Below are 22942 nucleotides of genomic sequence, written 5' to 3' on the forward strand. Positions count from 1 at the left end.
ATATTTAGTGTATTTTGTGAGCGTGTGAAACAGAAGGTAAAATCCTTGTTTGTACAAATGTAACGCTTTATTTACAGTGGAATCGTTGCATAACAATGAACTTCAAACAGAAGGTGGGATTGTTTCTCGCGTTAGCGCTGGCCGGAGGTGGGCGGGGTTTCATCCGCTCCCTCTCTCTCCTCCCAGTCCCCTCCTCGGAAGTAGACGTATCCCGTCTATATTCCGTTCTTATTTTTTTTATATATATTTATATATCAACCCCTCTACCCTCAAAACTCACGATGGACGACTAAACCGGAGCACGGGTCCTCGATTCCACCCGTCTTTCTTCCTGCTTGGATCGAGAGGACCGGATGAAACCCAACTGTGGTTTTCTCCGCTTCGCAGGGGAGGTAAGACGCCGGGCTCCGTCTACTTACTGGCGCTGACTCAGACATTTAAATGTCCCTGTGGTATTGTTAGTGTTTATTACTGCAATAAAGCAATCAATCGCTTTTATTTCACCCCAACGGGAAGCTCTGGGTTTTGTTTCTAGAATATTTAAACAATAAAGCTGCTTTTTATTGTCCGTAATGTTAGCTCTGAAGCTGCTAGCTGCGCTGTGAAATTAGCTGCATTCCAGAAAGTAGTTTGTTTCATTTTCAAATGCACCTGCCTACTGAGTTCTGGAAATTTCCCTAATTTCTGTTGGACCTTCCAGGTGTTTTCCAACCTGTCAGCAAGCCCTGGCTGTTTCTAAAGCTCTGTGTAAAATTAGCACCTAAAATTATTACGTTTTTGTTGACAAAATCTATCACTTTTGACCAATTATCCATCCAAACATATTATAGGATAATTTAGATCAAGTCTTAGAAGGATCTAGTCAAAGTCCAGATCTAAATTCTGAAAATTGATCTTCACACATGCTTTCTATCCAGTCTGACTGAGCTTTAGATGTTTTGTAACAATGAACCTTTTGCAGCTGTTTGTCTGGAAAACTGATTTAAATCATTGATCTATATCTTTATGCAAGTATCAGTTAAAACAGCAGTAAAATAAATTGAAGTAGAGCAAAATTTGAAGAATAATTTTACAAATTACCATATTTTTGTTTAACTGCGATAGTGCCAGATGTTAAAACGAATTGAACTTTAGCACAGCGATGTGTCAGATATTCAAAAACTGAATTTCTTACATTGAAACTAATGAAAGAAAAGAATATAAAAATCTCCGAAATTCCATATTGAAACATTTTAGATTTTACCCTTCAACCTCAGCAATGTTTTGTAATTAATGTTCCACCCATTTTGCTGGTTAATTTATAACTTTTATTAGATATTTAGGTGCAGATTATCATAAAATTTGATGTCTCCCATTATGACTGTACATTTTCAGATCAGTTTGATTTAAAAGTGCACTGATTACAATTTTCTGTCCGATCATTTATCTTTAAACATCCTGACCTGGCAATTCCGATTTTAGACAAAAAAATTTTTGTTATTATTTTCTTCTGTCTGAAATTATTAAGACCAAATGGGGACAGTGGCTGATTTTCAGACCTTTATGAAGGAAGATAAAATTGGCTTCACATGTAAATATCAGCAGATTGATCTTTTCCAAAAATGAATGGGGCAGTACCAATGTAGTACCATTTTATAGTACAATCAACTGTTGCCTTCAATTGTTTTAAAAAATGCCACATATAACAAATATGACTTAAAAGTTATTTAACTTAGTAATTTAAGGCCTTGAAACTGGGCTTCTGTCTCTTTAAGAAGCTCCTGCTCTTTCTGAAGCTCCGCCTTCAGGAAGTCGTCCCAACATGGCTCCTCTATTAACCCTTTGTCAAATCGTTTTCACCTGGGTTTTACTGAGAAGCAGCTCCTATAATGAGCTCAGCAGGTGTTTGCTAATTGCTGCTGGCTAGTCTGAAGGAGCCGAGTGGGGGAGGAGCTGGGCAGCTGAATGGTTGCCATGGAGATTGAAGGATGAAAGAATCAAAGCAACACTCCAGGTTTGTTTACAATGAGGGAAAAACATTATAACTTGATGGAAAGCTAAAAAAACATTTATTTACAATAATTCTGATCCTTTAAATCAACGTTTTGTTGTTAAATAAACCAACTAGAAGTTGAAACTTGTTGGTTTTTACAATGGAAACCTTAAATGATAAAACAGACACTTTGAAAGCGTTAGCTTAGCATAAAAACACACATTGTGTTTACGTGAAGCTGAGCTGTGTGTCGTCATGGTGTGTGTGCGCGTGTGTGTGTGCAGGTAGCTGTATCCAGTGGGGAGGTCGGCTCGACCCGGGGAGGCCAGAATGAAGTTTGCCCAACCCTGGGGACGCCAGAGGCTGTCTTTTCTCCTGGAGAAGGCCGCCTCTAGGGAAGCCCAGACGTGGAGAGGCTACGTGGCCAAGAAGCCCAACTCCCAGGTCAGGACGGCGCGTCACTGCAGAAACTACGAATGTTAACAAGTTTATAGAGTGAAGATCTCCAGGAATAAGACTAAACTAACTTACAACAAATCTGAGCTTGTTTTATTTAAGAACTCCTTAAATCTTGAAAAACTTCTAGTCACATAAAACAATTTTAATATTTTTATCATATTACAGGTGAAATAATCTGCCAATTCTTCATCAATATTTAGGAATTATTGACTTCTATTTCTTGCTGAAAAGTTACTTTTAAGTTAGTTTTCTTTTTTTCAGTTGTAACGGTAACAGAACTTCAATACATTTTTACTTAAGTAAAAGTAAAAAAGTATCCGTCCAAGAAATTACTCCAGGGTAAAAAAGTATTTGGTAAAAAGTTTTCTCAACTGATCAAATGATCAATCATTTAATATTCCAAAATTACATCATCAGATGGACCAAAATATAAAGTTAAGCAGAAATTCAAATATTTTAAGGACCAAAATGACAAAAATTTATAAAAGTAACAAAAAATAACAAAATAAGGCAAAATAAATTTTTTTTTATACTAATACCATAGTTGTTAAATCTGTCAAAAAAAATTTTTTTTGGGAAGAAAATCCAGAAATTTTACTGAAGTAAGAGCAGAAATACTTCATAATAAAAATACTCCTAAGAGCACTTTGTTTTGAAAAGGTAAACTTTATTTAAATTTGGTTACTGGGTCACAAACTGAGGGGGATCCTCCTCACAGAGATTTCCCACAGTGGAAACTGGATCAACTTCGGATGTTTCAGCTTCATTTTGGGATTTTTACGTCACTGAGGGGAAAACCTGAACGACGTCAAAAACAAACTCAGTTCTGCTTTTTCTTCCCTTTCAGTTATGAAACCGTAAAACGACACAACTGGGAATCATTGACTCTGTCATGTACATGCAGAAACATCCAAACGCAGGTCAAAGTTTCTGTTTGTTGTTTTAGCCTGAAGGAGAAACGCAGGCAGCGGCGGCGGCCATGTTGGAGCAGCAGGCATCACAAAATAATAAAATATCACATTAGAAACAGTTTATATAAATGGACAAAATCTAAATAACTTCATCAATTTCTTCAAAATGTTTTTTTATTGTTTTCAGTTCTGATATAAAAAATAAATTTAACTTTATTAACTTTTCCAGTCACCAAACTCTGACAAACCATTAAAGCATTTATGGGTTGCATTAGCTGCTACATCGTTAGCATTCATATGCTATAGTAGGCTAGCATAGCTTTGCTGATAGGCTAACGTCTTTTAGCCCAACTTGAACACAACAGTTTCTGGCGACCAATCAGGAATTAAAACCCAGAAGTTTTTCCCATTGCTGCTGTTAGCGGATGTTGCTTGTGCGTCAGATTTACTGCCGTACCAGAAACAAAGGTTCCGCCCAAAACTTTTACAATAGAAAAATTAAATTAATTGTGTAACATTTTTAATGTGTTAATTAATTAAAATTAATGTCTTATAATGTTTCTCTTGAGTTTAATAATTAACAGACATAATTAATTTTTTAGAAATGGAGGAACAGATGGGAGGGAATCATTTTATTTAGATTTTCTTCTCTCTGTGTCTTAACTTCTTGTATTTTATTTCTACTTGTTTTAGTTTTAGTCATTCTGTTTTGCAGCTTTTTGTTCAGTGGCTGCTGTTTCTTTTAAATGCTTTTTAAATAGAGTTGGTTTAGGAATTGAAAGCAAAACACAACCAACATTCCAACCCACTTTCTAATTATTAAATACCATAAATATTATAAATATTATAAATACCATAAATACCGTCTATTCATTCACCGGATTATAAAAACCCAACCAACCACAGAGAATCATATCCTTAAAAATGTCTTTTGTTTTCTTTTCTCCCGTCTCCTTGAGGTGTGACGTGTTTCCAAACCGTGAAGTTAAAGTTACGAAACGATTGTTGACGAATTGTTCGGTTGCCATGGTCACGTGATTCTGGGCGGCGTTTCGACTCAGCGTTTCACAAAAGACAGAAATAAAACCTGCTGTTCTCAGACGTGACACACAATCAGGAAGCAGCAGAGAGACTGAGTCACAGAACCAACCAGCTGACAGGGTGTGTGTGTGTGTGTGTGTGTGTGTGTGCGTGTGTGTGTGTTGCAGCACCGTCAGCTGGTCTCACCCTGTCTGCGTTGTGGCGTCACCTGTTTGTTTCAGACGTGTTGTCAGATCCTGGACACACCTTAACTCGGCTGCTGGTGCCTGAAAAAGTTTAAATTAAATTGAAAACTTTGTTCACTGTAATTAATTTTGTTTTATCTGCTCAAAAAAAAACATAAAAAGGCTTCACTGTTGCTTTAAGAAAATAAAGAACATTTTCTAACTCTTGGTACTGTTTCTTGTTTTCTTGTCCAAATTTTCACCGTTTTTGATTTGTGGCCGAACAAAATCATTTCAAGGTACCACAAACGGCCCCTGAGCCACACTTTGAACACCGGTGTTTAACTCTTCTTCTGCGCCTCCAGGTTTCGCTCTTCGCTTCACTTCATTTACATCCATTAATAAACAAAGTGAAGTTAAAGTTTCCATCCGGGTCATTTGACCTTTTGACCCCACAGAAATCCTTGAGTTGTTTTTAAGATTTGGAAAGAGCTTCACATTCAGACTACATAATCTAACATTTGATTAAAAGATAAATTTATAAAACTTTATTTAAAGTTGAAACTATTTTCATCCACCTGGAAAAAAGATAAAACTTTATTTTAATTTTTTTTTTTAATCTAAACTTTTCTTGTTTTCAGTTCAGTTAAATTATTTCCATTTGCAAAATGTCAGAAAGCTTGATGAGAAGATTTATTGTAATTTTGAATATTAATTATTAACTTTTGATTTGCTTATATTTTATATGTTAAGCCAAATAAATTTTTGTTTTTGTTTTTTCAGGTGTATGAATTGGGAAACATTTCAAAACATAAAATTAAATAATATTTTACTGTTTCTTTGCTACATAATGTAAAACATCATAAAAATACTTTATTAATAATATAATAAATCTTCTAATAGTCCATTTAAACTGTTAATTGTTTTAAATCTCCAAAGCAGAAAAGTTTGAAGCCTGACCTTGAAAGTGGCCGTCGTCATGGTAACCTGTTTTGTGGCTGGTCTCAGGATACAGACGTCTCCCCGGCGCAGCGGGACGAGGCGGTGCGCTGGCTGACGGAGCTCCACGGCCGGATGCAGCTCTACCCGGAGACCCTGGTGTTAGCCGTTAGCATCCTGGACCGCTTCCTGGCTCCCATCAAGGTACCAGAAACACAAACTGGTTCTGACACCAGACACAAAATCAGCAATAAATACATTTATTATAGTAATGAAGCATGGATCCCCTCTAATTTCTTCCTTCCACTCAACTTTTCTGTTGAATCAGTGAAAGAAAACAAACTCTGGATGTTTTAAAGCAGAAACTTTTCCATGTCATGATCCGTTAAACTGGCTGAGGTTCCCCAGCATGAAAATAATAAAATAAATTCTGATCGTAGATTTTATCAGAGCTCGTTTCCTTGATCAATTGATCGATTGATTGATTGATTATTTGTTCTCAGGCCCGTCCAAAGTACCTGCGCTGCATCGCCGTCGCCTGCTTCTTCCTGGCTGCCAAGACCTGCGAGGAGGACGAGGTAAACGCCTTCAGCGCCGGGAGTCAGCGCCGCTGAGAGGACCGTCAGGCTCACCGTGTGTGTGTGTGTGTGTGTGTGTGCGTGTGTGTCAGTGTGTTCCCTCTCTGAAGGAGCTGGCTGCCTCCAGTCGCTGCGGCTGCTCTCCATCAGAGATCCTGAGGATGGAGAGACTCGTCCTGGACAAACTGGACTGGGATCTGCACACCGCCACCGCACTGGACTTCCTGCACATCGTACGTTTCTCACACACACACACACACACACACAGTTGGAGCTGAGACGATTAATCGTATTCATCGTGATTAATCGATTATAGAGGAAGAATAAACCCGACTTTTCTTGACATTAAAAGCAGAGAAATCTTTGAAATATAATTTCAGTAACGATTCATGAAAAGATTCAAGGATTTTCATTAAATTATGATTTAGTGTTTTATTTGTTTTCATTAATCTCTTCTTATTTAAATACGAATTAATTATTGCAAAAAATGAATCTACAAAGGAGCGTTCAATAAATGAATCTTTGTTTATTTGTTTATTTTTTATATTGCATAAAACATACTCAAGCAGTTAAATGAAAAAAATCTTCATTTAAGTTTGAATAACTGATCAATCTTGTAAATAACTGATCAATCTTGTAAATAACTGATTAATCCTCTGAATAATTGATTAAAATAAATTTCAGCTCCTTCTCTGGTTTTTTTAGAGTAAAAGTTTTTTCAGTCTCTGATTAAAACTCAAAAATATTTAATTGAAGGGAAATTAAATGTTGCATCTCAAATTATTCCGTTTATATTCCACAGATTAAAGTAGATGACAGAGACTCTATTGATCCTCATTTTGATTGACTGAGCCGTTTCTGATCGGCTCAGCAGTGCCACCCGGTGGCAGGAAATGTGAACAGCTCTGATTTGTGCCTCAGTTCCACGCGATGGCGACGACGTCTCGCTCCGGCTTCCTGGACTCTGTCGGGTTGAACCGCTCCCAGCACCTCGGCCTCCTCACCCGCCGCCTCTACAGCTGCCTGGCCGACCACGCCCTCATGCAGGTGGGACGCCGCCGCCACTTCCTGTTTGTTTGTTTGTTTGTTTGGTTTGTGACGCTCCGTTTGGGTCGATCTGCAGCTCCGGGGATCCATGCTGGCCCTGGCCCTCATCAGCCTGGAGCTGGAGACCTGCTGTCCTGATTGGCTGGCGCTCACCATCAACCTGCTGAGGAAGGCTCAGGTGAGTCTGAAACAGCCAAACGGTTCATGAAACCAGACAGGAGAGGAGCAAAGGTCAAAGGTTAAACCTCGCTGGTCAGACTGGGAGACCGTCGCTGCTCCATCGGGTTTTACCTGGAAGATAAAGGAACCAGAACCAGAACCAGAACCTGGACCCGGTGCCAGGCTTCTGAACCAGAACCAGAAAAGACTGAAATTGATTTCAGATTTTTTAGGTTTGGATAAATTTGGAGAAAATAAGAAAAAAAAATAAAGTTTCCAGATTTTATTCCCTAAAATATGAAATATATGTTAATAAATCTCTTTCCTCACTTGTTCTCTACTATTCTCTCTCTCTCTCTCTCTCTCTCTCTCTCCATCCTTCCTTCCTTCCTCTTCATCAGTTTATTTTCTGTTTAGGTGCCTCAGAATTTGCCTGACTAAAATCGTTCTTAATCTCCATCTCAGTCTGAATCCTCCAATCAGAGCAGACGTCCTGAAATCGCGACTGCATCACCATGGCGACCAGGTGTAACTCTTCCTCTCCTGCTCCTCTTCCTCGCAGGCCGACAGCTCGGCGCTGATCCGCAGCAGAGAGCTGGTCGCCCGCAGGCTGTCCACGCCCACAGCTTCCCTGCCTCCCAACACCGTTTACATCTACCGCCCCCTGCAGCTCAACGCCCCGGCCCGCCGCCCGATGGGTAGGTTCCCTCCAGAACCGGCCGGGTCCAGAAGAACCATCCAGAACCTCTTCTACCCTCAGACCAGATGGGTTTACAGCCACAAATAACAAAATGATGTTTGGAAAAAATCAATATTTATTCAGATGATTAACCAAGTATTTGGATGATGAATGGATTATTAATCTATTATTCAATTTATTATTTAGACAATTATTTAATCATTCTACAGATTAACTGATTATTTTGATGATTAATTGATCGTTTTGATATTAATCAGATAAATAAATTGTCGTATTTTACAGGTTTTCAGATTCTGGATATTTAACTGTTTACTCCTGTTTTTATTCAATGTTAGAAAAACATAAAAAAATGTAAATGAACAAATAATTTATAACACATATAGAAATGTGTGATACAGTGTAATAACAGAATTCCTTTGGAAAATTTTTCAGGGTTAAAAACTGAAAAATTTCAGATTTAGAATCTGAGAAATATTCCAAAAAAATGTTTAATTTTTCTGAGATTAATCTGAAAGTTGAGGGTTTTTGCATAAATGTGCTGCTTTTTAATAAACCAGCAGAACTTTGATTTATCAGATGATTTGGTAAAAGTCGGGTTTGGACGGGTCAGAGGCTGTGAATGTGGTTCTGTTTGGATCCAGGGCCCATGGAGACGTCCAGGGACCAACCCGCAGCTGGACAGGAGAGCAAAGCTCCGCCCCTTTCCCCGAATCACCTGAAGCACCTGCAGAAAGTCACGCTGCGCTGCAAAGCCTCCACCAAGCGCAAGGTGAGCTGTGGAGGTGTTAATAATCCACATTTAATAATCTATAATAATCCCATCAATAATCCCTGGTGACCTCTGGATTTTTTTTTTTAAATCTAAAAATGTTGCTGCACAAATAATGCAGACTTAATTAGCAATATTTAATTTGATTTAGTACTTGTGGCTGGTTGACCTTTGAACTCTGAAAGAATTTATTGATGTTTTTAAAATGTCAGCGGCACAAAGAAAAAATGTTTGACATCAATTCTGTTCAGTTGGTGTCGAATTAAACATCCATTAGTCTATTGGGTCAATTAATGACGTCACCTGGAAATACAGGTTTCCAGAGGTCAAAGGTCAAAACTAAAAAAAGAAAAATTCTTATTCATCAGTGGTCTGTTGAAACTTTTAGTTTGTTTTAAATAATACGATTTGCAGCACAAACGCAGCACAGTTGATTGACACGTTGCATTTGATTTGTACATGTGGGTTGACCGGTTGACCTTTGACCTCTGGAAACATTTATTAATATCTGTAAAGCGACAGCAGCACCAACTTCACTCCGGTTAAAACGTTTTATTTCCAACCTTCAGAGCCTCTGACATGAATTATTCTCTAAATGTTTGCATTTCCTCCGTCGGCCTCTAGGTGGAGCAGATGGACGTGGACGACTTCTACGACGGCATCAAGCGCCTCTACAACGAAGACGTCACCGCCGCCGTCCATGAGGGGGCGCCGCCCGCAGCGGGGGCCGGGGGCGGGGCTTACGGCAGCGGCTCCTCCCCCTGCCCCCCTCTGCAGCCGGTCGGCGCCTCGTAGAAACGGGAAGCGCCTCGGCAGCCCGTGGGACCGACCGGGTTCTGGGGTCCGATCGGCCGCTGGGCGTTCCCGTGGAAACGAGGCGCGGCGGGACGTGGAGCCGTTCAGCTGGAACTGACCGCAGCTCCCATCAGCCACTGCAGCTGGAAAACAGAGCAAAAAAAAAAACTAAACATCCAAAATGTTTAAAAAAAATCTGCTTCTGATGTAATTATTCTGTTTGTTTAACACAAAAAAACATTTAAACATAAAACCTGAACGTGTCGCTCATGGTGAAAATTTAATGTTTTCTGTTGTTTTTTTCTCTCTGCATGTTTTCCTCTTTTTTCTTTTTTCTTTTTTCTTTTTTTTGCTAAAATGCGACTTCACCCCGACGGAGAAACTTGGTGCCATTTATTAATGTTACATTCAAAAAACTCAACTTTCAGCTGCCAGAACGTGTTTTAATTTAATTTTTTATTAAGTTTGTTACCTTGAAGTGATTGCATGAGAAATGATTTGTTGCTGTTTGGTTCTTCAGAACAAACCCAGCCAACGACTCTCCGGTTCTCTGACCCATCAGGACCAGGATGTTAGCTTTTCCTGTGGAAGTGTGGAGGTTCACGGAGACGATGTTTAAAATGTTTTCTGTTTAAATTATTTTCCCTCAGTGTAAAAAGCTCTGTTTCTCCTGCTGGAGGAGCTGCTGCTGGCTGCTTCAGGACCCTGAACACTAAATAAAGACCTTACAACGAGAGTCCTGCTCTGCTTCTTTCACGTCACAACTTATTCTGATTTAACTAGGCCAAAAACTAACAATCAATCAGATTTTCTTTGCAAAACTTAATGTGCAAGAGCGACAAAAATTAATCCAGACATATAAAACAGAAGCAAATGTAAACATATTTGTGTTTATTTTCACCTAATGGTGAAAAATGGAGGTGGCAGCATCATGGTAAGGTGATGTAGCTCCATTCTAACCCATTAAGATCAAAAGGTTTTGGTAAAAACAAAGGAAGTCCAGCTTGGGATTCATTTTGGTCCATTTAAAATTTAAGCTGTCATCCCTTTAACAACCACTAGAGGGCGCACGTGAACATGTTTGGATCAACGTAGATCAGCTTCAATAAAAGAACCAAACAAACTGTGAAGCATGGATGTGGAAGTGTCATGGTTTGGGGATGCAGGAAAAATTACACACCAGTAGCTTCAACAAGGACTACAGAATGACCTAGTCAAAGCCCAGAAATGACCAAACAGCTGAAACTGAGAAGTGGAGCAAAATCTTCTTACTGAAGTTCTTTCAAATTGACCTCTGCAGGAGGGTGTACTAACTTTTGCCCACCTCCAGAAAGCACTTATTCTGTTTAATGAATAAATCTTAGATGTTTATTTGTAGTTAAAAAAAACTTTATCAAATGTATAAAAACGACTGAATTTTTTAAATAGGTGTATTTTTTCACAACCTCTCCAAAGAGGGAAACGTTTTATTACAGCAGCAGATATAAAACTTTACAGAATTAGATAAATGTTATAAAAATACAGTGGTGGGAACATTTCTGATGATGTTCTAATAGCAAAGCTAATTTGTTTTATTAGCGCTTTAGCATTTTTTGATAACATAACAACAAGATTTAGCACAGCTAGCTTCCCCCTAAATTAATTTTTCAGGATAAGTTCTGTTCATGTAGGTACAGAATAATAAATCTGGATGAATTTGGCTGCAATAAGGGTTTTATGTTATGTGGACAAACAAACAACATGGTTAAAGTTAGCATTTAGCATTTCCATTTACTAAAAACTAACATTATTGTAGTGTTAGTTTCTGCTGAGTATGGCAAGTGCTTAGCATTAGCTTCTACTAAATACCATGGTGGTGTAGCGTTTCAGTTTTAGCCTCAACGTTGGTTTAGCTCTTTAGCTTCTTTTAAATATTTGTTGGTATAGCATTTCTGTGCTATTATTCATGGTTGGTCCTTTACGGTAGCGCAGCTAGCATTTTAGCTAGCTGTGTTTTGCGTCATGTTATATTATGATTGTTTTCCTCTTAAATTAAATCACTCGGATCTCATTAAGCATTTTTGTTCCAAGTGTTTTAGATACTTTCAGCCTGTGGTATTTTATCTCTCTGAGAATCTCACAGCAGCGCAGAGGAAAATAAAGATATGAAACATCCGACTGAACAACAGGGTTCAGGAACGATAGAGATAAAATAAAAACTGTTTCTGAAGGTTTGTTTTTGGACTCTGGCTGCTTGTTTCCATCATTTTCAGTCGCCTCCCTTCCCCCAGGGATTCACTCTGGTTTGTTATTAAAGTCGGAGGAGGAACTGATAACTTCCTGATTGCTGCGTTTGTTCCTCATTTTCAGGCGCTAACGCTTCAAAGTCTCAGTGAGATTTTTATGACACCTTGAGATTCCTGTCGTTGTTTGAATTTCACAGATGTTTTGATGTTTTCTGCAGCCTTTCAGTTTGTTTTTTCTTTCCCATGACTCGCAGAGTCTCTCTTACACCAGAAAAGAAAAACCTCGGAGTTGTTTATCCTCCGTTTGGTTTCTGCCCTTCTCGTTTCATTTTTGAATCGATTCCAGGAAAGTGATGCGCTTATCAAAAAAGCTGCAATTTGTTTTGCATTCCAGTCTAACTCTAATCTGAAGTCTGTTTGTCCTGCAGGAAGAATTTCATATATTTATTTTTTAATCTTAAAACCCAGTTTTTCATTAAAAACAGTGTTTTATTTTGACAGAATCCACGGTTGACCTGTTATTTCAGCACAATTACATCACGACTCTTCAGGCCAAAACCTAAAACAGAAACGTTTCTCACTCGTTTGTGTTTGACACATTGGTGTAAAACAGGTTTCTGACGTCAGACGGTGCAGCGCAAACAGCCTGACCCAACATGCCGCAACCCGAACCCACCCAACGGGCGGAGAACCAGAACTGGAGATCCGGCTTCACTGCAGGCTGTTTTCATGAAAACAGACACAAAAAGTGTTTATTTAAATGATATCTGATCTAGTTTGTTAAATAATACGGTACATTAATGCAGAAATACCAACAGATTCAACAAGGACTGCAGACCAAAACCAAAAATACTAAATTTCAATAAATAATTAACTTGTTAAATGAAGAATAAACACCCAATTAGATAAAATATATATTTAAAATAATATTTCTAAATCATATACATATATATTTTTTATGTGGAGAGATAATTTCAATAACTTACAGCATATAGATTTAATAAAAAATATTTAGAACCAGAACCAGCCAAAAATTTAACCCTAACCTTTGATTGGTTGCTCAGTTAGCCCCGCCCACTGACCAATCAATTACTTCTGATTGGTGATAAGAGAAATTTAATTACATTTATATTCATTTTCAGGGTTTTTTTATTCTTTACATTAATACCATAGACAAGACAAGCATTCCTTCAAAATAAAAGCACATAAGTAAAAGTTTTGCCACATTTATATTTTTTCAAAACTAAAAATAACCCTGTTAAAACCCAGCAGGTATTAATTTCACTTCCTCAATTAAAAGGGACATTAAATATGTTAGTAAATATGTTTATTTTTATTGTTTTGGTCTAAAAATCAGTTAAAATCAGAACAGAACTTCGTCTCTCCAGAGAGAAACCTGAGATCATGACGACCGGCGGATTTTTCCTCGTTTATCCTCCCGTATCCGACTGAAACATGAGGCTAAATCCTTCCTTTGTGTTCAGCCGCTGCAGAAACTAAATGTTACAGTTGGGAACGGGCGGCGCCTCGAAGACCGAGACAGAAATAAACAAACGGAGCCAACAGAGATTAACTCAGAGCAAAACGAAACATATTCCAGATTATTCTGGATTAATTTAATAAAAACTTACAGTTACCCTGGAAAAAATAGAATAATACATAAGTTTTGTGACAAAATCATTGATAGGTTAAGAATGCATGGAAAATTAAGTGGAAGGAAAAAATTTATAACTTATGAAATCCAGTAAAAGGCCCCAGAAAGCATTTTTACATTAAATTTTATGATTTAAAATGTTTATTTAATTGGATTTTTATTTCATTGTACATTAAAATTTAATTGTTAGTCATTTAGTTTTTTCTATTTTGTACATAGTTTCATGACTTAGCCATGAGAGCGAAAGCTAGCATGTTGGAAAACATTAACTAACTTTAGTAAACATAAGCTAAAGTGCTAATGTTAGCATAATTGCTATCAATATCATGTTAATATTCTAATAATAAATTTAATTTGTTTCTTTAATGTATATTTTTCATAATTTTATAGCAAAAACTCTTTCATGACTTTTCCTGCATGTAATCGTCAGTTTGCTGGAATCAAATGTTTAACTGGATTTTAGTCATTTATTGTCATGTTTCCAGTGATTAGAGCACAATTTTCATAAAATCCAAACATCTACAGATGCGTTTTAGAGACTTGATGTTTAAACTGCTAACCAAATTAAAAACAGTAAAACTAAAAGTTCTGCCTGTTGAGCTGAATGTGTTCAGAGTGGAGGCAGGCAGGCAGCAACACGTCTGTCACAACAGGGACGGTTCAGCAAACCGGTTCTGGTTTGCTGAACCGTTGCAGAGATTTGGGCTTCAGCATCGCGGCGATGGACGACGACCTGTTGACCTTCACCAGGCCGGCCAGCGTCTGCGGCCGCTGGCCGGAGGAGGCCGAGGAGAAGTGGTGGTGCAGGCGCCGCCGCTGCTGCTGCTTGGGCGGCTTCGAGTCCGGTTCGGCGTTCTCGACGCCGTGGGTCAGCGCGGCCTTCGGCGGCACCGCCAGCAGCTCCAGCATGTCCGGGGATCGGTCACTCAGGTACTGCCAGGCCTTCTTCCCCGCCATGTCCCTCAGCTTCACGTCGGCTTTGAACTTCTTCACCAGCAGCCGGATGATGTTTTTGTGGCCGTGCATGGCGGCGACGTGCAGCGCAGTCTGACCCGCCGTCGACTTGGCGTTCACATCGAAGCTCAGGCCTTTCTGCTCCACCCCGTAGCTGAAAACAGACATTCAGAGATTTATCTAAGACATTTTATAGGAAAAACAAGAAAATGTAAGACTTTTTTAAAAAAAATTATTTTGCTAGAAAAAAAAATCAAATTTTAAAATTAATCTCCAAAATTTTCTAAAATTTCTAAGTTTGAAAAGTGAAATATTTTTCAGGAAAAACTTCTGAAATTTTGAGATCTCCAAAATCTTCTACAAATTTTTTTTAATTTTTCAGTTTGGAAAGTTGGAAATTTGACAGAAATTTTGAGAGCAGTCTCTGAAATTCTCTAAAAATTTTATTTTTAAAAAAATCAAAAATTAGCTAGAAAAAAAATCTGAAATTGAGATGAAAGAAATTTTCTAGACAAAAAGGTGATTTAATGTAAAATGTTCAGAATAATTTTTTAAATCCTATTAATAATCTATAAAATAATTGATTCTTAAGATAATCTACAGCTGCAGCTTTAGGTCCGAGTTTGGATTCCAGGTTTGGCTCAACGTCAAACTGAAACCGGGTCCAGAATGCAGAACTCCCGGCCTGAAGGCTCACCTCAGGGTGTTGATGACTCGGTGGTCGCCATGTTTTGCCATCCAGTGCAGAACCGTGAAGCCGCAGATGAAGTCCTGCCGGTTGAGAAGCGAGGAGTCGGACCTGAACAGGGTGTAGATGTCGGGCCAGGCACCCGCCGCTGCCTTCACCATCCAGTCGTGCTCCAGGGCCTCCAGAGGGATCCCAGACTGTTGGCAACAGTCACATCCAGTTTGTTAGCATCAACAAGGCAGTTCAAAGAGCCTTACATCATAAATACACAACAATAAACGAGAAAACATTTCAGTGGAAAAATAAAACAGTGAAAAGTTGTAACCCAGATCAATCATTGTTCCAGTTCTCATTAATGAAAGTCAACAGGTTGGCTTAAAGGAACTCTGTGTTTCAGCAGTTTGTTCCAGATTTGTGGTGCATAGAAGCTGAATGCTTCTTCTCCACGTTTGGTTCTGGTTCTGGATGCAGAGCAGAACTTCCTTCTTCCCCGAATGGAAATAAAAATGGAGAAGCATCAGGTTTTTGTGTTTGGAGGAATTCTCAAAACCTTTCCAGCTAGCGCTAGGCTAACGGTTTGTTTACAACCCAGAATGCCCTGGGTTGTATTTACCCAGAATTCCCTGCTCTGTAGTCCACTTCCTGCTTTTGGAGCAGTCTATGGTCCACTTGGCGTTCACATATGCATTCAAACTGAACCAGAGTTCACTTCAGCTGGACCCAGACTGAGGTTAGCGTTTTGGGTGTGAACTGGACCTTGTAGACAAACGCGCTGGAGTTGGATTAAAGCGGACCGGATCAGGATGTTAGTCCCACCTTTCCGGCGTTGTGAGAGTGAAGACTCTTCTTGGATTCCTTCCTCCTGCCCTCTGAGGCAATGGGGCTGGGGCATCGCGGCGGCGTAGTGCAGGACGACAGCGACGAGGACGACAGGTGGTGGGGAAGACTCAACGAGGACGAGATTCGGTGCTGCCGCTCCAGTCTGGGGTCCTTCAGTCCTCCACCGGCTTCCTCCTGGTCCAGGTCGTTTCCCAAGCTGCGGGAAATCCGGTTCCCCAGTCGGCTGCTCATCCGCCGAGCCGCCGCCGAGCGGAGCTTCACCTGAGGCGAGTCGATGGAGCTTTTGCTCGACTTCATATCATCATAGAGTTCATCTACAACAGAGGAAACTTTAGCTTCAATAGCCACCAAAGTAAACACATTAAAAATATTCAAGCTAATACTCACATTAAAAACTAGCAGAAGCTAACGCTAAACAGTTAAATACATAAAAATATAGCAGAAACTAATGCTAAACACAAAAAATCTATCACAAAATAAAGCTAAACCAGCAAAGACATTCTTTAAAAGTAGTAGTTGCTAATGCTAAACACTCAAACCCATTAAAAATGGAAGACAACAATAACAGGAACTCCGCCTCCTCAACCTGTGGACTGATTCAGGGACGATCCTCTGGACGCGTACTGCAGGTTGTCATTCAGATGATCGCTGGACAGGTACAGCGGCAACTTCCCACTGGGAGGCGACACGTCGTCGCAGAGATTCCCCATCGACTGATGGAACGACATTTTCAGGACGGAGCGACGGGCCAGAGGTTCCAGCTTGGTTCCGTTGGACTCCTGCAGAACTTCCAGCGACGTTGACAAACCCGCAGGTTCATCTGGAAGAGGAACAAATAGTTCAACAGATCACTGAATATGTCAGGAAAACTTTTCACATAAACCAGAGGAGCCGTTTCCAGGGTTTTGTTTGTTTGAAGAAAAACATCAGCCAATACAAAATTCAAAATGGCCGCCATGGTGTCAAAGATTCCCATATTTATCATACATGAATATTTCTGATGTCAAATCATCCATTAATAGATCTATAGAAATCATTTCTATGATTAGATTTTTAAAGATGGTTGCCAAAGAAAACTAATTTTAGAACTAAAATCTCTTAATTTCACATATATGTAAATGATAAAAGTGTGTAACATCACATGGCAATAGCAGTGGCCATCTTGTAAAATGGTTGTTATCCTGAAGTTAAAGTGGCTCATGGGAAATACAGACAGCATAGCACCTTTTTTTGTTTGAATTCACACATTAAATATTTTTTACAGTGACATGCAACACTAAAATAAGTGAAATACATTTTAAAAAGACATCCAGAACACCTGCAGAACTTTTGGTCCGGAAGATTCCAGGAAAGTCTGGATAACAGAAAGAAGAAAGAATCTGCTATACCTGCTCCAGAACCCAGACGGGTTCTGGAGGACCCAGGCGGAGGCCAGTCGCTGACGGAGGACCTCACATCCGACGGCGGGTCGAAGATGTCGCTCTGACTGGACGACAGCCTCTGGTTCTGATGGGGTCCGACTGGTTCAGAGCTTCGAGCAGCACGTTTGTCATGGAGGCGTTCAGCGTTGAACTCTGCTTCTAGAGGCAGACTGCGTCTCATGGACTCCACAGGGACAGGTCCAGGTTCTGGTCTGGACCCGGACTCTGAGTGGGATCGAGATGCCAGAACTTCAATGTCCGACTTCTGGATGTAGATCTGAGGAACCTTATTCCCTGAGGAAGAGGAGGGAGGAGCCGGGGCCTCTATGACGCACGGTGAGGAGGCAGACATGGCCCTCGCCACGTCACTGAGGGGGGCGTTCAGGGGCCACTGACCTCCTGCTGAGCCACGTCTGATCTGGACATCCTCCTCCTCTTTGTCGTCATCCTCAGAAACGGCTGATCTGTAGCTCTGCCTGTGTCTGAAGCGGCGGGCCGGAGCCTGATGGAGCTGAGGAACGGGTTCAGGTCCTCCAACGGGTTCTGGGTCCTGAGGAGGACTCTGTTGTCCAGGATCTGATTCAGGAACCAGATCCAGGAAGGAGATTTTCTGTTGCCTACGTAGATCTGGACTCTTGGGGACCTGCTGACCCTTAAGAGGTTCTAGATTCTGGGGGATCTGCTGTTCCTTAGGAGGTTCTAGATTTTTCTGATGTACCTTACGTAGTTCTGGACTCTGGGAGATATGCTGTCCCTTGTGAGGTTCCAGACTTTGGTTAACCTGCTGTCCTTTAGCAGGTTTTACACCCTGAGGGATCTGGTTTCTGTGGAGAGGTTCCAGATTTTTGGGGACCTGCTGTCCTTTAAGAGGTTCTGGTATTTTCTGATGTACCCTATGTAGTTCTGGACTCTGGGGGACTGGCTGTCCCTTAAGAGGTTCCAGATTTTTGGGGACCGGTTGTCCTTTAAGAAGTTCTAGATTTTGGGGGACCTGCTGTCCCTGGAGAGGTTCTGAGTTATTCTCGTGTACCCTATGTAGTTCTGGACTCTTAAGAGGTTCTCGACTCTGGGGGACTGGCTGTCTCTGGAGAGGTTCTAGATTTTGGGGGACCGGCTGTCCATGGAGAGGTTCTAGATTTTGGGGGACCGGCTGTCCCTGGAGAGGTTCTGCGTTCCTCTCGTGTACCCTATGTAGTTCTGGACTCTTTGGGTTCCACTGTCCTTTTAGAGGTTCTGGACTCTGGGGGACCGGCTGTCTCTGGAGAGGTTCTGGATTCTTCTGATGTACCCTACGTAGGTCTGGATTCTGGGGTACTTCCTTTCCATTAGGAGGTTCTAGATTCTGGTGGACCTGCTGTCTTCTGAGAGGTTCTATATTCCTCTCAGGTTCTGGGGGACCTGCTGTCAAAAGCTGTTCTGGATTCTGGGGGATTTGCTGATCACCGAGGTATTCAGGTATTGGATCTTGATAAGGAATCTTCTGTTCTCTATGTAAATCTGGATTGGAGTCTGGAAAATAGATTTTCTGTCCTCTGATATGTTCTGGAACAGGGTCATAAGACACCTGCTGTCCCCTAAGAGGTTCTAGATTCTGGAGGGCCTGATGTCCACTGAGGTATTCTGGAATGGGTTCTTGATAATAGACGTTCTGACCTCTGAAGGGTTCTGGGACAGGATCCTCATAAGGAATCTCCTGTCCCCTAAAGTGTTCTGGTATCTGTTGAGGAACCCGTTGTACCCTCAGGGGTTCTGGATTCTGGGGGACCTGCTGTCCCCTACGAAGTTCTATATTTTGGGGAATCTGATGCCCACTGAGGTATTCTGGAATGGGTTTTTGATAATAGACGTTCTGACCTCTAAAGGCTTCTGGGACAGGGTCTTCATAATAAATCTCCTGTCCCCTGAAGTGTTCTGGTGTCTGTGGGACCTGATGAGGAATCCATTGTCCTCTGAGAGGTTCTGGATTTTGAGGGACCTGATAAGGAATCCGTTGTCCCCTGAGAGGTTCTGGATTTTGAGGGATCTGATAAGGAATCCGTTGTCCCCTGAGAGGTTCTAGATTCTGGGGGACCTGCTGTCCACTGAGGTATTCAGGAATAGGATCCTGATAAGGAATCTCCCAGCCCCTGAGGTGTTCTGGATTTTGAGGGATCTGATAAAAGCTCTGCTGTCCTCTTGGTGGTTGAGATGTGGGAGGTTGAGAACTTCTCAGAGGATCTCTGCTGGGGTCCTGATAAAAAGCATTCTGTCCTCTGTTGGGTTCTGGGACACGGCTAATCACAAATCCTCTTGGATCCTGATGCAGGGCATCCCATCTTCTGTTGGGGGCTGGGAATGGACTTTGATGAAGGACCTGCTGTCCCCTAACAGGTCCTGGAAAGTGGTCCTGACGGTTACCAACATGTCCTCTGAAGGGTTCAGAAATGCGCTTCTGATGAGAGGTCTTCTGTCCTTTGATGGGCTCTGGGGCATGGTCCTGACGGCTGACGATACGTCCTTTATTGGGTTCTGAGACGGTTCCCTGATTTGGGGGATCCCACCTTTCACCGGGGTCTGGGGCATGGTCCTGACGGCCGACGATGTGTCCTCTGACAGGTTCAGGAACGGTTCCCTGATGTGGTTTGTCCACTCTTCTAGAGGGCAAATGGGGGAAATCCTGTTGAGGGACTTCATACCTTCCAGTAGGTCTCGGTGTGTAGTCCTGGTGGCTGACAATATGTCCTCCAATAGGTTCATAGTCCTGTCCTCTGATCGGTTCTGGAAAGCGGTCCTGATGGGGGGCTTCCTGTCTTCTGGTGGGGGCTGGAATAAAACTTTCTTGAGGCATTTCCTGCCATCTGATTGGCTCAGGGATGTAATCCTGATGCCTCACAGCTGGAGCTCCAGGAGCAGAAATCAGTCTGATCTGTTCCTCTGTTTTGCTCTGATAAGGAATCTCTGAAAGTTCTGGGACCCGGTTTCGTACCTGGACGGGTTCTGGACTCGGGTTTTCTCTGTATTTCAGCCTGGCACCGCTCTCCACCACGATCCCAGCAGCAGGTAGGGCGGGATTCCTCTCGGTGTCTCCCGGAGGGGCGAGGCTTACCGCCGGCGATAAGCTGGCTCCGTCCGGACCTGGTTCCGCGGAGTTTCTGCCCGAACCTTCACCAGAAACATATCCTCTGTACTTCTTCCTGAGGATCACGGTAGACACCCCGTCGATCTTCGACACGGTTGCCACGGAGTTGACGAAACTCTTGAAGAGATCTCGGTTCCCGACGTTGTCCGGATTGTCCCGCAGGTAGGGCAAGAAGTGGGCCAGCAGTTCGGTGTTTTTCGCCGAGCCGCCGCAGCGCTGCAGGAAAACCAGAACCGCGTCCTGAGTGAAGTCTGTGGCCATGCTGGGTTCCGTTCAGGTTCTGCTCCGTCTCAAAGGTCGGGCAGTTGTTTCTGTCAGCCCATCTAAGCCCCGCCCACCGCAAGTATTTAACCCCAAACTCACCTGCTGAAACATAGCAGGTGACCCGGATGTCCAATATGTTCACCTGGTTCATCAAATCCTGTTTTCACAGTATTGTCATTATTAAGAAAGAAAGCTAAACATTTTCTCAAAAATTGTAGAATATTAATTAAAAATTCTGCAACAAAACTAAATTTCTCAAAAAATGTATCAATTCAGGTCTCAAATTTTTCTTTCTGTTACTTTAAAGTTTATTTTTGTTCTGATTTATCTTCTTCTATTCGGTCCCTGGACATCTATGGAGTGCTGAAAGTGCCATAAGGTGAATATTTACACACATCATCAGCATGTGATTTCTTGTCAAAACAAGAAATAAACACTATTTATATCAGTAATCTACTAGCTACACAGATCAGTTTTTAGTCATCAAATATAAATTTGTGATGTGATGCAGCACCATAAACTAGTTTAAGTTCACCCTGAAGAGCGATAACACAGTCTGAAATATTCAGTTTTCATATAAACTGCATTCATAGTAATAACTTCATATCCACATGAAGACTTTATAAATCAAAATGAAGGTTTTTTTCTCGGTGTTTCTGCCTCTGCTGTTGGAGTTACAGGTTTCTGTTAAATCAGCTCAGAGAGCAAAGAAACAACTGAAATCTCTCAAAACGTTTTGCTCTCTCTAACTGGTAGAAACATAAAAATGGACACATTGAAGGTCAAAGTTCAGGAGATTTTATGACACAACCTTTAATTTTCTGTTTGTTTGGATCTTAAATTTAGACTTTGCTGGATCCAAACTCACCATTTTATGATTTCATATTTCATTATTTAACATTTAAATAAAGATCAGATTATGTTCAGCTAATTATTTCTCTCATACTAATTGTGTTTAAACCAGGGGTGTCCAAACTGTGGCCCAGGGGCCATTTGTGGCCCTTGGACTTATTTCTTTCTGCAGCCACCAACTATCGATCACAAATGATCCAAATTTGTCTCGTAGATGCAGATAAAAGTTTTCATTTGTAATCAGGGTAAAAATTGGTACCAACAGAATTTGTGTTTTTAAAACCAAGTTTTAAAAAATAAATGAAAGAGAAACAGGATGAGCTGAAAAAGTGCTTTTATTGAACAAAATCTTCAGGCGGAGATTAAATACGGAGTCGTGTTTCTGAAACTCATTTCACAGCTGGAGGAAAACGGAGGAGATTCAACAAGTCACTTTCTGCTCCTGCTGGAGCAAAAAACCCTCTTGGAGGTGAAGATCCTTCTGTGTTCAGGTTCCCCGTTGTACAAAATTAAATATCTTTGGGAACCGTTTTTTAATTCTTCTTGTTTTATTTACTTCTGAACGGCCCAGAATTTGCTGCTAGACGTGACGATAATGGCTATAAAACATCTAAAACATGCCAGTGTGTGACGGTGAATGTTAAAAAGCTGGCAGGTTTCGTTTCTTCCCGGTTTTCCTGCCGGTTTGCGAGCGTTCAGCCATGAAGTGGTTGGTGGAAACAGTGGTCAGACAAAGTGCATTGAGCTGCGTTCAAGAGCGCGGCGGCAGCGTTACGGTGCTGCTGCTCGACGCTCCTCCTGGGGAAAATGTGCTGGAAGGTTTGTGGAAACGTCTCAGTCCTTTGGGTTCGGAGCGGTCCGATTTCCTGCAGGCTGGCTGTACATGTGCGGGAGCAGAGCGCGGTTTCATGGAAGACGTGGCTGAAAGTTCGATTCTTTGCAGATGACTCGGTTCTGTCTTTGGACCTCCGCTCGTTTTGTCCGGTCCTACGAACAAACGGACCTGCTCAGGTCCCTGAAAGCACCGTTTGGGTTGTTTAAGGACAGTCAGATGAAAAACTAGATATCAAAGTGTGGCTCTATCTCGTTACATCACAGTGATGTCACAGCGGTGGACCTGACGGAGTGGGCGGGGCTTGGCGGCAGGCTCTCGGCGAGTCGCGCCAGCTGCTCCTCCCGCTGCCGGATGAGGTCATCGAGCTGGCGCTGGCGAATCAGAAGCGAGGGTTTGGCGCTGACGAAGCGGCGGTAGTCGTGGAGCTGTGCTTCGGTGAGGTAGCCGGTCAGGATGGCGGTGACCACGCGCTGCCGCCGGTCCAGGTTCTCCTTCAGCTCCCGCGCGTCTTCGGTTTGACGAAGGAGCAGCGAACGCTTGTGATGAAGGGAGTCCTG

The 22942-nt window shown here is 41.6% G+C and overlaps 3 protein-coding genes across 5 annotated transcripts in view; 1 reads left to right on the forward strand and 2 right to left on the reverse strand.

Moving 5' to 3' along the window:
- The first annotated feature begins 97 nt into the window (after positions 1-97).
- ccni (cyclin I) lies at positions 98-10270 on the forward strand. Its single transcript, XM_044144434.1, has 10 exons — positions 98-392; positions 2257-2416; positions 5556-5690; positions 5990-6064; positions 6157-6297; positions 6986-7111; positions 7188-7289; positions 7833-7968; positions 8612-8739; positions 9364-10270. The coding sequence occupies exons 2-10, from the start codon at positions 2303-2305 to the stop codon at positions 9532-9534; spliced, it is 1128 nt and encodes a 375-aa protein (XP_044000369.1). The 5' UTR covers positions 98-392; positions 2257-2302; the 3' UTR covers positions 9535-10270.
- Positions 10271-13346: 3076 nt separating this feature from the next.
- Positions 13347-20770, reverse strand: LOC122847083 (titin-like). The gene is made up of 5 exons (XM_044144438.1): positions 17284-20770; positions 16482-16715; positions 15872-16209; positions 15065-15252; positions 13347-14521 (listed from the first exon to the last, which is right to left on the reverse strand). The coding sequence occupies exons 1-5, from the start codon at positions 20693-20695 to the stop codon at positions 14074-14076; spliced, it is 4620 nt and encodes a 1539-aa protein (XP_044000373.1). The 5' UTR covers positions 20696-20770; the 3' UTR covers positions 13347-14073.
- A 1097-nt stretch (positions 20771-21867) lies between these two features.
- shroom3 (shroom family member 3) overlaps positions 21868-22942 on the reverse strand; it is a 42490-nt gene continuing 41415 nt past the window's right edge. For all 3 annotated transcript variants that reach the window (XM_044144435.1, XM_044144436.1, XM_044144437.1), the window contains one exon: positions 21868-22939. In XM_044144435.1, the coding sequence (XP_044000370.1) occupies positions 22643-22939 (297 nt within the window). In that variant the 3' untranslated portion in view covers positions 21868-22642. The remainder of the gene's footprint in view (positions 22940-22942) is intronic.

Source organism: Gambusia affinis, linkage group LG17 (assembly GCF_019740435.1).
Source record: "Gambusia affinis linkage group LG17, SWU_Gaff_1.0, whole genome shotgun sequence".
Lineage (NCBI taxonomy): Eukaryota > Metazoa > Chordata > Actinopteri > Cyprinodontiformes > Poeciliidae > Gambusia > Gambusia affinis.

What these genes read in the sequence shown, in the direction of transcription:
- ccni (XM_044144434.1), top strand. Translation starts at nt 2,303, where the DNA reads ATGAAGTTTGCCCAACCCTGGGGACGCCAGAGGCTGTCTTTTCTCCTG. An exon ending in AGACCTGCGAGGAGGACGAG is followed by an intron (nt 6,065 to 6,156) that starts GTAAACGCCTTC and finishes CGTGTGTGTCAG; the next exon opens with TGTGTTCCCTCTCTGAAGGA. An exon ending in CCGACCACGCCCTCATGCAG is followed by an intron (nt 7,112 to 7,187) that starts GTGGGACGCCGC and finishes GTCGATCTGCAG; the next exon opens with CTCCGGGGATCCATGCTGGC.
- LOC122847083 (XM_044144438.1), bottom strand. Translation starts at nt 20,695, where the DNA reads ATGGCCACAGACTTCACTCAGGACGCGGTTCTGGTTTTCCTGCAGCGC. An exon ending in CCGTCTGGGTTCTGGAGCAG is followed by an intron (nt 16,716 to 17,283) that starts GTATAGCAGATT and finishes TTCCTCTTCCAG; the next exon opens with ATGAACCTGCGGGTTTGTCA. An exon ending in GTCCCTGAATCAGTCCACAG is followed by an intron (nt 16,210 to 16,481) that starts GTTGAGGAGGCG and finishes CCTCTGTTGTAG; the next exon opens with ATGAACTCTATGATGATATG.